The 17,280-nt window shown below is 39.3% G+C and overlaps 1 protein-coding gene across 2 annotated transcripts; it reads left to right on the top strand.

Annotated features, from left to right (window-relative positions):
• The first annotated feature begins 4,962 nt into the window (after positions 1-4,962).
• On the top strand, positions 4,963-8,856 carry LOC127862861 (uncharacterized protein DDB_G0284459-like). 2 transcript variants are annotated; one of them, XM_052402117.1, is made up of 6 exons: positions 4,963-5,156; positions 5,308-5,389; positions 5,686-5,822; positions 6,222-6,381; positions 7,091-7,192; positions 7,386-8,856. In XM_052402117.1, exons 5-6 carry the CDS (start codon positions 7,100-7,102, stop codon positions 8,019-8,021), a joined length of 729 nt encoding a protein of 242 aa, XP_052258077.1. In that variant the 5' UTR covers positions 4,963-5,156; positions 5,308-5,389; positions 5,686-5,822; positions 6,222-6,381; positions 7,091-7,099; the 3' UTR covers positions 8,022-8,856. The 2 variants fall into 2 exon arrangements, with proteins under 2 accessions (XP_052258077.1, XP_052258078.1); XM_052402118.1 differs by lacking the exon at positions 4,963-5,156 and having other exon boundaries at positions 5,174-5,389.
• Positions 8,857-17,280: the final 8,424 nt, after the last annotated feature.

The following is a 17,280-nucleotide window of genomic DNA, read 5'->3' as shown; positions in this document are numbered from 1 at the left end:
CTACTCTCATTTTTTAAACTGTGCTGGCCAGAGAAGACACAGCTACTTGTACTGTCATCGTGCCTTAAAGGGTCGGCAAGGACCTTCTACATTGGTCTACCACAAGAAGACAAATAGAGAATACTAGGTCGGTGCCGAATAAAGCAAAGTTTATTTTGCGAGGCTTAGAAAATCTGAACCACAAGCCTTGGCGAGTGGTTCAGATTTTCGTGCCGAGCAAGATAAACTTTGCTTTATTCGGCACCGACCTAGTATTCGATTTATCCCATCAATTTTCTTAGTCGTAAATTATTTCTTTAAAAATAGAATAGGAAAATCGAACTAGACGGAAAATCCCAAAGACATTTTAAGCAAACATTGTTTCATTATTTAAATCGTGTCGAGCCTCATACATTACAAAAAGATCAGTAACTAACCTGTTTTTCTGTTTATCATACCTCTACGTCCCCAATTTTTAAGAAATAATGAAAAAATGACACTGCATCTTTAGCGTGAAACAACATGCATTGTGTCGTATGACGTGTTTATAATGACGTCACGAGTACGCGCACTTAATATTTGTAAATAATGTTTATTTGCTTTTTGAGTTGCATTATGTGTTAAAAATATATTACATCTTGGTATCAAATTGTTTGTTTTGTTGAATCTGATTCGATTTTACTAAAAATGATTACTTTATAGTTGATTCCGAGTAATATGAACATTCTTCGCCGCGCGTGACAGCTATATTTCAGCACTGCTGAAATAGAGGAAAATTTATTCCACAGTGGTTTATTTCGACAATGCACGTCTGATGATGGGATAAACAATCGTACCGAAATCTTGTAAGAAGACTTGATGAGCGATTTGGTAGTTCAAAACAACAACCACGATATTTAGCCAAATTTGAAAGTCGGAAAAGACAGGCAGGCGAGACAATAGCTTCCTTTCGAGATGACCTGAGACCCATTGCTCAACGTGCATACCCAAACATAGGTACATCTGGTCAAGAGAGTGTAGCTTTAAACCAGTTTTACAAATCGCTTACCCCGGAAATGAAATGCAGGTGCATGGACAGACGATGCTCAAGCATTTTTGAAGCCATTGAAGCAGTTGAACAATACGAATCCATAATGGAGGGCGGAGATAGGAAACGTCAAACCAACATTAGGGTTATAACCAAATCGGATAGTATAAGTGTTTCAAATGGAGAAGTAAACAGCATGCAAGAAAACATGCAGAAAATCATGACAAGGCTCGACACACTGGAACGACAGTCAAACAGTAGTAACCGCTTTGAAAGTAGCTCAAAGTACAGGAAGATTCGTGACCCGCAGGCATACAGCGGCTGCCACCACTATAAGTCAAAACATCACTACATTCGGGATTGCCCCCAATTCAAGCAAGTTAAACAGATGTCGGAAAACTTAAAACCGCTGACTTGAGTGGCCTAGAGACAGTGGTACATCCAGGGCCAAATCACATTCTAGATCTAAATCATATTGTAGACGAACGAAATGGCACTTTTCATAATCAAGAGATCATGGACCTGTGGGATAATGGCATGAATACGAAATGTAAAATACTAAATGAGACCTTCACGTTCCTTGTAGACAACGGTTCCACAGCATCGCTGATGTCGAAACGAGCATATGATCAGATTGACCACCTACAGAAGCCAAAATTAATTGAGACACAAAACAAACTGAAAGGTGCAGATGGTTAACCAATTAAGCTGTATGGCAAAATGAACGTCCCTATAATCTTTGGGAAAGACCAAATTCACCAACAAATACTGATGTGTGACATTGTATCAGATGACATACTTAGACAAGACTTCTTGTTGAGTCACGCAACTGCTATAGATTACAAAAACTCATTGATCAATACTAAATCATTCCAAATAAAGTGTTGGATAGGAGGGGAGGCAAATGTATCTTGTCGCGTTCTGACGACTGAGAGGAAACACATTCCTGGTTCTTCAAAAGCAAGCGTAAATTTTAAAATAGAAAATCCAAATAGCTTATCCTGTCTGGCCCTTGTAACTAGGAACACTGACCTGAGTGAACCGAACTTATTAGTGATAGAAGGTATCATTACAACCACCAGTGACATATTTACTATCCACATAGCCAATACTGGAGAAGAGCCTGTATCCATATTTGAAAATGTTGCAGTCGCCAGATGTGAGTCATATTACGAAACAGACGCTTATGACGAAACAGAAGCATCAATCAGTAAAACCTTCAGCTGTAGTCGAATTAATGCAAGGGAGTCTAGACGATTACCAGACCATCTACAAGACTTACTTGATCGAAGCAGTACCGATTTAGAAAAGCATCAAATAGACCAATTAGCAGATGTACTTCTTAAGTATGAAAGCGTGTTTGCAAAGTCAACTGACGACCTTGGACACACTGACCTAGTCCAACACCGAATCAATACAGGAACGGCTGCACCCACTCGCCAGGCACCGCGGAGACAACCACTAGGAAAGCGACCAGTAGAAAAGGACGAGATAGAACGCATGTTGGCCAAAGGTGTAATTGAACCATCAGAAAGTAGTTGGGCATCGCCTGTTGTCCTGATAAGCAAGAAGGATGGTTCAACACGATTTTGTGTGGATTATCGACGGTTGAACGATTGCACAATAAAAGTCGATGAATGTCTAGACGCTCTGGCTAACTCTAAATGGTACTCTTGTATGGATCTTAATTCAGGATTTTGGCAAGTTGCGCTTGACCCGGCTGACAAGGAGAAAACTGCTTTCGCGACAGGCTCTGGACTTTATCACTTCACGGTCATGCCCTTCGGCCTTGCAAATGCCCCGTCTACCTTTGAACGTCTTATGGAAAACGTTATGATAGGGCTTCAGTGGGAAGAATGCCTCGTTTACATGGACGACATTATTGTGCCGGCCATGTCATTTGAACAAGGGATTGATAGACTTGAGCACGTGCTGGGGCGATTAAAAGCTGCAAAGCTAAAACTGAAAGCATCGAAGTGTGTTCTCTTTCAAAAGCAAGTTTCGTACATTGGACATATAGTTTCTGAAGAGGGTGTTTCGACAGATCCTGCAAAAACATTAGCCGTTAGCGAATGGTCCGTTCCTCAAACCAAGAAACAGCTACGAAGCTTTTTAGGACTTTGTTCATACTACAGACGATTTGTCCAAGATTTTGCACATATAGCAAGCCACTGCACACGTTATGCGAAAAGAAAGCAAAATTCCTTTGGGATAGCGATTGTCAAACAGCATTCACGGCTTTGCAACAGAAGCTCGTTTCAAGTCCAATACTGAGTTACACACAACTAGGGAAGCAGTTCATACTAGACACGGACGCAAGTGAATTTGCCACGGGTGCTGTACTTTCCCAAATGGATGACGAAGGCAAAAAGCGTGTCATTGCATACATGAGCAAGACACTCAATGTGCATGAAAGGGCATATTGTGTTACGCGGAAAGAGCTTCTTGCTGTTGTCGTTGCCTTGAAGAAGTTTCACACATACCTATACGGTCAACGTGTACTTCTCCGTACTGATAATTCTGCAGTCAGCTTGATGAAAAACCTAAAATTGCCGACCGGACAAATGGCCAGATGGCTACAGGAACTATGTTCTTACGACCTTGAGATTGTGCACCGAAAGGGAAAGAGCCACTCCAATGCCGATGCGTTGTCCAGAAAGCCGTGTAAAGTATGTGTCCGTTATTTAGCGAGTCCCGAAGAGATCGGTGAAATAAGCGACCTGGAACAGTGTAACTTGGAACATTCAAGTCAGTCAGTAAGGGCGGTGACAGTTAAATCCAAATCAGTGGACCAAACTCCGTTTTTGCTTCAAAACTGGGAGTCAGCGACGGTCCAAGCGGAACAACTAAAAGATGACAACATTGGCCCCATCTTACGTGCTAAACAAAACTCAAACACAATACCCGAATGGAAAGATATCCTGGGTGAATCGCCGAAATTAACATCTTTGTGGATACAATGGGAAAGTCTTGAACTTCAAGGAGAACTTCTCTGCAGAAATTTTACAAACGACGCCGATGTCAAGATTCAACTTGTTGTACCAGTGTCACTACGGACAGATCTTCTGTGTCTTTGCCATGACATACCAACATCTGCTCATGTTGGGTTCAAAAGCACTCTTGCAAAAGTACAATAACACTTTAACTGGCCTGGGATGCGGCTTGTTTGTTGTTTCATTTGATCGTTCGTCAAAAAGTTGTAACTCTGTTGCTCTGGTATCTTCAATACCATTGAGTAATTAAATTGTAATTAAATTGAATGCGTTTCAATTCTCTTTTATTAGTGTTTTATTTGAGTTACAATGCTATGACGTTAAATGTTATTTACACTTTAATTTTTTATGAATATTGCTTGGCCAAGTGTGAGGTTGAACGCTCTATAACCGGTTTCAACCCCCAATGCTTTGCATTGACCGTTCCAAGGCGGTGACCCCAGCTTTATTTATATTTTGTGTTATGTTGGTTTGTATTGTGCTGTTTTGTACTGTTTGGGCTGTCGGTCACTTGCCTAAAATAAAGGACCAACTAATTGTTTATAATGAGAATTCAATACTGCTCCAGCAGCTGGAGTTTCACTTCTTTATATTGATGTTGAGCAATACTGTCAAACCTGTGATGTTTGTGCTTCTAGAAAGCCAAGTCGGACCACAAATAGGGCACCATTGGGAAATCAAACCACGGGTGGGCCAATGGAACGTGTGTCAATGGATATACTTGGTCCATTGCCAACGACTGAAATTGGCAATCGGCATGTTCTAGTGCTGGTTGATGAGTTCACAAAATGGACCGAAAATTTTCCATTGCAAAGCCAAGAAGCGGAAAGGGTAGGAAATGTTTTTCTTGACCAATTCATTTGTAGGTTCGGCACCCCGTTGGAAATACATACTGATCAAGGTACACATTTTGAGTCCACGTTTTTAAAGGACGTTTTTAGCTGACAATCGATATTGTTTATTGAAAGGAAATGGCATGTTACTATACTGTTACCATTCAGAGGAGGGATACCTTTTACTCATTCATTATTTCAAGTGATATTTTATTCATCTTAGAGCCGGACCATTATGCAGGATGGGAAGAGACGGGGTTTTGTGGAGAGCTCTGGGAAGGCAGCTTTTCCCAAAAAACTGCAGTTGACAGTTTTGGAGGAGAAGTTAGTCATATGTAAACATTACAAATTGCAAATATAAATATGATGCAGATCAAGCATTTGTCCGTGGTTCATATTATTATTTTAATTTTGCAAAAACAACCTTTTTCAGAATGATGTATAGTTGTTCACTTTGTCCAGCTCTTGTCCTTAGTGCCCAAAACAAGACTGGTAGGTGTGCAAGGTGGAGGGGCCGATACTGGTCTACTCAAGAGACCCATGCACGAAAATAACGGGTACACACATGCTTACATGTTTGTAATGTAAATCTAATATTATCAATTTAAATTTAAATCCTTTTCTTTGTATTTGACAGCGCACTTTAAATTCAATAATACATGTCATTACTAATATAAGGCTTAAATTGGCATGGAATATGGCATACTAAAAGGGGGACAGCCTCATTATATATATCATGCATGAACACAAGTCAACAGTGAAACACATACTCTTTAATTGTTCATACTTTATAGAAACAGAATTATAAACATTTGACCTAATATATTTTGATTGTTTTTTATCTGATACCCAGGAACAAGGAGAGGGAACCTTTCAAAACCTCCTACCGCCCCAAAAGGCAACATAAGGATGAGCAAAGACAACTGCGCGTTTGAAGTGCGCGTGGAGTTTAAGAAGAAGACGCTTTCGCCCACATTGAAAGACAATCGGGTGAGCAACTAAATGTGCTACTAATGTTTGCAATGCTAGTGATATCGAAGCATAATAATGGTATCGGTGAATAGGCTAATGACGGTTAAGAATATGGTGATGATACTTTTATCAGTATCATATCATCATCGTGGTGCAGATGGAATGATCATTTATAAAGACATATTCAGTTTGAAAACAGTTCGTATATTAAACACATAAGACAAATATTAAACCATCCAGCCGAGCACCCATCCAAGACCACTAAGTACATCGCATAGTTTTGTAGTTCCAATTTTGCATTAATTTAAATCCCTGTCAGCATTTATCTCATTTATGTCATAAAACCTTGTGTAGCAGTCCCTGTCATTTAGTTTAGAACAAGTAAGTGATACTATTGATTTCTATTATATACATCAGCTCCTTGAGGAAGAAATACGCCAGACGTTTGCCTTCATTGAGGCAAGGACGAGGGCAAAAACACGCACCAGGAAGATAGCCGCTAAACGCGCTGCTAGACTGACTTCCCAAAAATAATCGGAAGGAGAGTCCGAGAACCGTAAAATACCTCACATACAAAGTAAGCCATCCACAGCCGGTCCGAATCCCGGGACACGGACTCAAACAGACGCCAGTATCTTATATATTGTGAACGTAACGTGCCGATATATCAAACACAGAAACTAGCCATTTATTGTTTATATAAAGCTATTTCGCTGAATTTCGAATGTTATTTATCGGAGCAACCCAGACTTTGACCTGCTAACCAGTCTCTTGTTTATTTTCTATAAGTGAAATCAGTGTTGAATTCGTATTTGAAATTTACTGATGTTGGCTTTGTCAGTCAGTCGCTAGTATACTCAAATAACAATATATAAGAAACTTCAACAATATAGATAAACTTACGCTAAGAATGATAACACGAATGGTATTCGAAAAATCCACTTTAGGAGACATACACATGTGAGTTGGCGTAAAAATTATTCAGGTATGACGTAATACAATCCCGCGGTCGGTGTGAGATCTGATGTCGTCATAATTTCTAAACACTACGCACTTTAAAGGGACCTTTTCACAGTTTGGACAATATAAACAAAACAAAAAATTCACATTCGCAAAGTTGCGTTGTTGTTATGATATTTTTGAAGAAACAGTAATACTGAACATTTACCATTCTCTAAAATAGTTATTTTATGCATCTTTTGACAATTTAAACATCTAAATATTCAAAAGCGTTGCAACGCGCTTATATGATATCCATTATACAAGTGTTTACTTTTTTATTACAGTTGTGGACGATGGATGCATCGGAGGCATCGATGACGGCCATTCAGTGGATAGAGTGGGCGGTCGAGAAAGGCATAAGAGCAAATACACAGGGAGTGTATATCGTAAGTGAATTGCCTGTTTTAATTACTTGTATTATACTTCTTAAATAGTTTCAATATTGACAAAGAAGTGTTGCTCAGACACATGACGGCATATAGATTTTTATAACAAATATATATAAAGGTGAATATTCATATATAGATACATTTTTTTTAATGATATCGAATATACACGTGTTTTATTCTTTTTCAACAGTGGAGCGAGCCAGAGGACGACGGGGTTGAGACGCCGGCCATCATGGAGGAGACGCCCGCCATGCAGGCCGCCATTTCACCGGCACCCACGTCTGTCAGGTTAAGGTTGTCAGGTTCGTCTAGGCCGTCATCCAGGGCGTTCGACCTGTCCAGGTCGTCCGACCTGTCCAGGCCGTCTAGGTCGTCGAGATCGTCCCGAGCGCCCAGGTCGTCGAGTTCGTCAATGTCGTCCAGAGCGTCTACGTCGTCCAGCTCCCTGTCGAGGTCGTCCAGTTCGGACTCGGAATACGTCCCGTTTGAGGCCGTCACCTCCGCCTCCTCCGACGAGGATGTCCCTCTGGTGGCTCCGCCGGTCCCTGTGGTGGCTCGGGTGGTCCCTCTGGTGGCTTTGCCATCACCCAGGCCTGAGAGGCGAATGAGAAATATGATTACGGAGGCGGACGAACTTGCCATAAACATGGTATTCGCAGAGGACATTGTCTCGACGTCCTTGTCAGGCAAGAGTATAGGCATCGAAGTCGTGAGACGAAACTACAACCGGGCGACCATGGGCCGTTTGGGCTTTGAGCAGGTTCGAGCAAAGATCCGAAACCTGGCCAAGGCTCGTGCAGCTCGCCTGGCGGCAGGCCCTATGTAGAGCCATAGTCCGGCTGATATTTCTTATATGTTTTTTTATATGCTTTTATGTCTTTGTTTAAATGAATATGTATTAGTATACATTGTAAGTACTGGTTCAACCCAGGAAAATATTTGATTATCTGTAAATGTTTTTATATGCTTTTATGTCTTTATTTAAATGAATATGTATTTGTATACATTGTAAGTACTGGTTCAACCCAGGAAAATACTTGATTATTTGTAAATGTTTTTATATGCTTCTATGTCTTTATTTAAATGAATATGTATTAGTATACATTGTAAGTACTGGTTCAACCCAGGAAAATACTTGATTATTTGTTAATGTTTTTATATGCTTTTATGTCTTTATTTAAATGAATATGTATTAGTATACATTGTAAGTACTGGTTCAACCCAGGAAAATACTTGATTATTTGTAAATGTTTTTATGTCTTTATTTTAATGAATATATATTAGTATGCATTGTAAGTACTGGTTCTACCCAGGAAAATACTTGATTATTTGTTAAGGTTTGTTATATATGATTTTATATCTTTGTTTAAATGAATATGTATTAGTATACATTGTAGGTACTGATTCAACCCAGGAAAATGCTTGATTTTTTGTTTCCTTTTTATACATGATCATTGATAAGTACTGGTTATATTTACTACCCAGGATTTTTGTCTGAAAATAAAATATTATTACATAGTTTGTAATAATATAACAGACAGTCACTTGTTGTTGTATATTGCCTTGAGCTAAGCGAAAACACTTTTCAAACACAAACGTGCCTTGAGCTAAGCAAAACACTTTGGAATCAAAAAATGGACTTGAGCTAAGCCAAAACACTTTTAAAACACATACGTGCGAAAATTTAGATAATTAATAATTGTAATAATATAGCAGACAGTCACTTGTTGTTGTATATTGCCTTTAGCTAAGCGAAAACACTTTACCAACACAAACGTGCGAACAAACTAAGTTATCCATATGTTGGATCTCGACTTTGAAGGATGACCTTGACCTTGAACGATGACCTTGACCATTAACCACTCACGATGTGCAGCTCCATGAGATACACTTGCATGCCAAATACCGAGTTGCTTTCTTCAATAATGCAAAAGTGTATATTAAATGAGCGATTTGTCCTATATATTTCACCTTTGACCTTGGAGGATGACCTTGACCTTGACATTTAACAACTCAAAATGTGCAGCTCCACGAGATACACATGCATGCCAAATATCAAGTTGCTATCTTCAAAAATGCAAAAGTTATTTCAAAACTAACACTATTGGTGTTCACCAGGGATCCATCTTGGGGCCACCACTTTTCTTCATATATGTAATGCAGGCAGTGGTAAAGAAAAGCATATTTGGTATGCTGATCATTGTGCAAATAGAAAGATCTAGGGCATATTGGTTTTGGCCTGTCTGTCTGTCTGTCATTCATTGTATGTGTGTGTTCCAAGAGAAATAAGCGAAAACATTGGTTTCAGTTAAGTGGAGTCTACCTGTTGGCCATTTAAAGATATTACTATCAATAGATGTTCACCCTTGCACCACGATGAGGTCGGTAGACACGCAAGGGGCTAGGACCGGTTGGTAACCAGTCCAAATTACAAGGAATCAAAAGCTCAACTAATCACAGAGCTAATCAAATTAACAAAATTAACAAGAACTAGAACAAGAAGATTAAAAAAAAATGAAAACAAGCAAAACGCATAGCTCCCACTACTGGTTCGCTGACGTAGTAATGTCTTTAGATGGCCAAAAGGTAGACTTTACTTAACTGAAACCAATGTTTAACCCATAGTGACGTCATCATTAATGTAAAGAATGACTACACAGCATTTAATATGCATTTGAATTCTCTATATATAGCATAACATCGTTCTATTCTTCATTTCTACTTTGGAAAGGAAGCAGGATGGATGCGCCCAAAACTATTGTTCTTGTTGCACCAGTAGACTTTGCGCAGTTAGATGCGTTGGTGAGCGGCTGGTTGTCTGATTGGATGCGGTGTCGCTGGAGGTATATGGCTTGCCGGGGTTTGGATTTTGGGATGATAACGAGGTGAATGTTGTTATACAGCACATGCTGGATCACTACATTGACTTCCGTATCCTGAAGGATGACACGCCCTATGTGGCAATGTATCCCCCCGCGGTACCACCGGCATCACCATTAACCCCAGCATCGCCAGCCGAGCCAGCTCAGTCTGATGGTGTAATTGTGAAGGAAATCGAAGATGAGGTTTTTCTTTTGTCATCCAGAAATGTTGCCGTGTCAAGCGTGCTGATCCGACATCGAAGCATTGAAAGCCTCTTTGAGAATGGGGAACATCTGATCAAAGAGATAATAAGGGAAATGTCAGAAAGGTAAATAATTATTAAAATGTGCGTTGTATATTAAGCATGAATTGTTTTATCTAAATTATAATAATTCTGTTATTTTTGGTCATTTATTGCACAAAAAACTTGCAACTTCTTTTGATGAACGTCTAAAAGTCCGACTCCACTTTGTAACATGAAAACGACGTCAAAATTTCACAACTCGGCGTAAATTCAACACATAACGTTTAATAACGTCTGGATATATTATGTTATATAATCAAACTGCATTTACAATGAAAATACATTAACATTACATAAAACAAAAGTTTGAATATTATTCAACGACTTAACTGAAACCAATGTTTAACCCATAGTGACGTCACCATCAAGGTAAAGAATGACTACACAGCATTTAATATGTAAGCTAGTACTCACTAACCCGACTATTTCATTTGCTGATTCCATTCTCTATATATAGCATAACATCGTTCTATTCTTCATTTCTACTTTGGAAAGCAAGCAGGATGGATGCGCCCACAACTATTGTTCTTGTTGCACCAGCAGACTTTGCGCAGTTAGATGCGTTGGTGAGCGGCTGGTTGCCCGATGGAATGGATGCGGTGTCGCTGGAGGTATATGACTTGCGGGGGTTTGGATTTTGGAATGATAACGAGGTGAATGTTGTGATACAGCACATGCTGGATCACTACATTGACTTCCGTATCCTGAAGGATGACACGCCTTATGTATCCTCCCGCGGTACCACCGGCATCACCATTAACCCCAGCATCGCCAGCCGAGCCAGCTCAGTCTGATGGTGTAATTGTGAAGGAAATCGAAGATGAGGTTTTTCTTTTGTCATCCAGAAATGTTGCCGTGTCAAGCGTGCTGATCCGACATCGAAGCATTGAAAGCCTCTTCGAGAATGAGGAACATCTGATCAAAGAGATCATAAGGGAAATGTCAGAAAGGTATATAATTTTTAAAATGTGCGTTGTATATTAAGCATGAATTGTATTATATAAATTATAATCATTCTGTTATTTTTGGTCATTTATTGCACAAAAACTTGCAAGTTCTTTTGATGAACCTCAAAAAGTCCGACTCCACTTTGTAACATGAAAACGACGTCAAAATTTCACAACTCGGCGTAAATTCAACACATAACGTTTGATAACGTCTGGATATATTATGTTATATAATCAAACTGCATTTACAACGAAAATACATTAACATTACATAAAACAATAGTTTGAATATTATTCAACGACTTAACTGAAACCAATGTTTAACCCATAGTGACGTCACCATTAAGGTAAAGAATGACTACACAGCATTTAATATGCAAGCTAGTACTCACTAACCCGACTATTTCATTGGCTGATTCCATTCTATATATATAGCATAACATCGTTCTATTCTTCATTTCTACTTTGGAAAGCAAGCAGGATGGATGCCCACAACTATTGTTCTTGTTGCACCAGCAGACTTTGCGCAGTTAGATGCGTTGGTGAGCGGCTGGTTGCCCGATGGAATGGATGCGGTGTCGCTGGAGGTATATGGCTTGCGGGGGTTTGTATTTTGGGATGATAACGAGGTGAATGTTGTGATACAGCACATGCTGGATCACTACATTGACTTCCGTATCCTGAAGGATGACACGCCTTATGTATCCTCCCGCGGTACCACCGGCATCACCATTAACCCCAGCATCGCCAGCCGAGCCAGCTCAGTCTGATGGTGTAATTGTGCAGGAAATCGAAGATGAGGTTTTTCTTTTGTCATCCAGAAATGTTGCCGTTTCAAGCGTGCTGATCCGACATCGAAGCATTGAAAGCCTCTTCAAGAATGGGGAACATCTGATCAAAGAGATCATAAGGGAAATTTCAGAAAGGTAAATAATTATTAAAATGTGCGTTGTATATTAAGCATGAATTGTATTATATAAATTATAATCATTCTGTTATTTTTGGTCATTTATTGCACAAAAAACTTGCAAGTTCTTTTGATGAACGTCAAAAAGTCCGACTCAACTTTGTAACATGAAAACGACGTCAAAAAGACGTCAAAATTTCACAACTCGGCGTAAATTCAACACATAACGTTTGATAACGTCTGGATATATTATTTTATATAATCAAACTGCATTTACAACGAAAATACATTAACATTACATAAAACAATAGTTTGAATATTATTCAACGACTTAACTGAAACCAATGTTTAACCCATAGTGACGTCACCATCAAGGTAAAAAATGACTACACAGCATTTAATATGCAAGCTAGTACTCACTAACCCGACTATTTCATTGGCTGATTCAATTTCTCTATATATAGCATAACATCGTTCTATTCTTCATTTCTACTTTGGAAAGCAAGCAGGATGGATGCGCCCACAACTATTGTTCTTGTTGCACCAGCAGACTTTGCGCAGTTAGATGCGTTGGTGAGCGGCTGGTTGCCCGATGGAATGGATGCGGTGTCGCTGGAGGTATATGGCTTGCCGGGATTTGGATTTTGGGATGATAACGAGGTGAATGTTGTGATACAGCACATGCTGGATCACTACATTGACTTCCGTATCCTGAAGGATGACACGCCTTATATATATCCTCCCGCGGTACCACCAGCATCACCATTACCCCAGCATCGCCAGCTCAATCTGATGGTGTAATTGTGAAGGAAATCGAAGATGAGGTTTTTCTTTTGTCATCCAGAAATGTTGCCGTGTCAAGCGTGCTGATCCGACATCGAAGCATTGAAAGCCTCTTCGAGAATGGGGAACATCTGATCAAAGAGATCATAAGGGAAATGTCAGAAAGGTAAATAATTATTAAAATGTGCGTTGTATATTAAGCATGAATTGTATTATATAACTTAAAATCAATCTGTTATTTTTGGTCATTTATTGCAAAAAAACTTGCAAGTTCTTTTGATGAACGTCAAAAAGTCCGACTCCACTTTGTAACATGAAAACGACATCAAAAAGACTGTCAAAATTTCACAACTCGGCGTAAATTCAACACATAACGTTTGATAACGTCTGGATATATTATGTTATATAATCAAACTGCATTTACAACGGAAATACATTAACATTACATAAAACAATAGTTTGAATATTATTCAACGACTTAACTGAAACCAATGTTTAACCCATAGTGACGTCACCATCAAGGTAAAGAATGACTACACAGCATTTAATATGTAAGCTAGTACTCACTAACCCGACTATTTCATTGGCTGATTCAATTCTCTATATATAGCATAACATCGTTCTTTTCTTCATTTCTACTTTGGAAAGCAAGCAGGATGGATGCGCCCACAACTATTGTTTTTGTTGCACCAGCAGACTTTGCGCAATTAGATGCGTTGGTGAGCGGCTGGTTGCCCGATGGAATGGATGCGGTGTCGCTGGAGGTATATGGCTTGCCAGGATTTGGATTTTGGGATGATAACGAGGTGAATGTTGTGATACAGCACATGCTGGATCACTACATTGACTTCCGTATCCTGAAGGATGACACGCCTTATGTATCCTCCCGCGGTACCACCAGCATCACCATTAACCCCAGCATCGCCAGCCGATCCAGCTCAATCTGATGGTGTAATTGTGAAGGAAATCGAAGATGAGGTTTTTCTTTTGTCATCCAGAAATGTTGCCGTGTCAAGCGTGCTGATCCGACATCGAAGCATTGAAAGCCTCTTCGAGAATGGGGAACATCTGATCAAAGAGATCATAAGGGAAATGTCAGAAAGGTAAATAATTATTAAAATGTGCGTTGTATATTAAGCATGAATGGTATTATATAACTTATAATCAATCTGTTATTTTTGGTCATTTATTGCAAAAAAACTTGCAAGTTCTTTTGATGAACGTCAAAAAGTCCGACTCCACTTTGTAACATGAAAACGACGTCAAAAAGACTGTCAAAATTTCACAACTCGGCGTAAATTCAACACATAACGTTTGATATCGTCTGGATATATTATGTTATATAATCAAACTGCATTTACAACGAAAATACATTAACATTACATAAAACAAAAGTTTGAATATTATTCAACGACTTAACTGAAACCAATGTTTAACCCATAGTGACGTCACCATCAAGGTAAAGAATGACTACACAGCATTTAATATGCAAGCTAGTACTCACTAACCCGACTATTTCATTGGCTGATTCCATTATATATATATATAGCATAACATCGTTCTATTCTTCATTTCTACTTTGGAAAGCAAGCAGGATGGATGCCCACAACTATTGTTCTTGTTGCACCAGCAGACTTTGCGCAGTTAGATGCGTTGGTGAGCGGCTGGTTGCCCGATGGAATGGATGCGGTGTCGCTGGAGGTATATGGCTTGCGGGGGTTTGTATTTTGGGATGATAACGAGGTGAATGTTGTGATACAGCACATGCTGGATCACTACATTGACTTCCGTATCCTGAAGGATGACACGCCTTATGTATCCTCCCGCGGTACCACCGGCATCACCATTAACCCCAGCATCGCCAGCCGAGCCAGCTCAGTCTGATGGTGTAATTGTGCAGGAAATCGAAGATGAGGTTTTTCTTTTGTCATCCAGAAATGTTGCCGTGTCAAGCGTGCTGATCCGACATCGAAGCATTGAAAGCCTCTTCAAGAATGGGGAACATCTGATCAAAGAGATCATAAGGGAAATGTCAGAAAGGTAAATAATTATTAAAATGTGCGTTGTATATTAAGCATGAATTGTATTATATAACTTAAAATCAATCTGTTATTTTTGGTCATTTATTGCAAAAAAACTTGCAAGTTCTTTTGATGAACGTCAAAAAGTCCGACTCCACTTTGTAACATGAAAACGACGTCAAAAAGACTGTCAAAATTTCACAACTCGGCGTAAATTCAACACATAACGTTTGATAACGTCTGGATATATTATGTTATATAATCAAACTGCATTTACAACGGAAATACATTAACATTACATAAAACAATAGTTTGAATATTATTCAACGACTTAACTGAAACCAATGTTTAACCCATAGTGACGTCACCATTAAGGTAAAGAATGACTACACAGCATTTAATATGCAAGCTAGTACTCACTAACCCGACTATTTCATTGGCTGATTCAATTCTCTATATATAGCATAACATCGTTCTTTTCTTCATTTCTACTTTGGAAAGCAAGCAGGATGGATGCGCCCACAACTATTGTTCTTGTTGCACCAGCAGACTTTGCGCAGTTAGATGCGTTGGTGAGCGGCTGGTTGCCCGATGGAATGGATGCGGTGTCGCTGGAGGTATATGGCTTGCCAGGATTTGGATTTTGGGATGATAACGAGGTGAATGTTGTGATACAGCACATGCTGGATCACTACATTGACTTCCGTATCCTGAAGGATGACACGCCTTATGTATCCTCCCGCGGTACCACCAGCATCACCATTAACCCCAGCATCGCCAGCCGATCCAGCTCAATCTGATGGTGTAATTGTGAAGGAAATCGAAGATGAGGTTTTTCTTTTGTCATCCAGAAATGTTGCCGTGTCAAGCGTGCTGATCCGACATCGAAGCATTGAAAGCCTCTTCGAGTATGGGGAACATCTGATCAAAGAGATCATAAGGGAAATGTCAGAAAGGTAAATAATTATTAAAATGTGCGTTGTATATTAAGCATGAATGGTATTATATAACTTATAATCAATCTGTTATTTTTGGTCATTTATTGCAAAAAAACTTGCAAGTTCTTTTGATGAACGTCAAAAAGTCCGACTCCACTTTGTAACATGAAAACGACGTCAAAAAGACTGTCAAAATTTCACAACTCGGCGTAAATTCAACACATAACGTTTGATAACGTCTGGATATATTATGTTATATAATCAAACTGCATTTACAACGAAAATACATTAACATTACATAAAACAAAAGTTTGAATATTAGTCAACGACTTAACTGAAACCAATGTTTAACCCATAGTGACGTCACCATTAAGGTAAAGAATGACTACACAGCATTTAATATGCAAGCTAGTACTCACTAACCCGACTATTTCATTGGCTGATTCCATTCTATATATATAGCATAACATCGTTCTATTCTTCATTTCTACTTTGGAAAGCAAGCAGGATGGATGCCCACAACTATTGTTCTTGTTGCACCAGCAGACTTTGCGCAGTTAGATGCGTTGGTGAGCGGCTGGTTGCCCGATGGAATGGATGCGGTGTCGCTGGAGGTATATGGCTTGCGGGGGTTTGTATTTTGGGATGATAACGAGGTGAATGTTGTGATACAGCACATGCTGGATCACTACATTGACTTCCGTGTCCTGAAGGATGACACGCCTTATGTATCCTCCCGCGGTACCACCGGCATCACCATTAACCCCAGCATCGCCAGCCGAGCCAGCTCAGTCTGATGGTGTAATTGTGCAGGAAATCGAAGATGAGGTTTTTCTTTTGTCATCCAGAAATGTTGCCGTGTCAAGCGTGCTGATCCAACATCGAAGCATTGAATGCCTCTTCAAGAATGGGGAACATCTGATCAAAGAGATCATAAGGGAAATTTCAGAAAGGTAAATAATTATTAAAATGTGCGTTGTATATTAAGCATGAATTGTATTATATAAATTATAATCATTCTGTTATTTTTGGTCATTTATTGCACAAAAAACTTGCAAGTTCTTTTGATGAACGTCAAAAAGTCCGACTCAACTTTGTAACATGAAAACGACGTCAAAAAGACGTCAAAATTTCACAACTCGGCGTAAATTCAACACATAACGTTTGATAACGTCTGGATATATTATTTTATATTATCAAACTGCATTTACAACGAAAATACATTAACATTACATAAAACAATAGTTTGAATATTATTCAACGACTTGTGGTAAAGAATCAGCACAATATGTAATCGACTCAATTATCATTTTCAGAAGCCTC

The sequence above is a fragment of the Dreissena polymorpha genome, chromosome 16 (genome assembly GCF_020536995.1).
Source record: "Dreissena polymorpha isolate Duluth1 chromosome 16, UMN_Dpol_1.0, whole genome shotgun sequence".
NCBI classification, from domain to species: Eukaryota; Metazoa; Mollusca; class Bivalvia; order Myida; family Dreissenidae; genus Dreissena; species Dreissena polymorpha.
This window is presented reverse-complemented; position numbering and strand designations above follow the sequence as displayed.

Excerpts from the sequence above, each read along its gene's own strand:
- LOC127862861 (XM_052402117.1), top strand. The coding sequence starts at position 7,100 with ATGGATGCATCGGAGGCATCGATGACGGCCATTCAGTGGATAGAGTGG. Across the intron at positions 7,193-7,385 it reads ATACACAGGGAGTGTATATC|TGGAGCGAGCCAGAGGACGA; the intron begins GTAAGTGAATTG and ends CTTTTTCAACAG.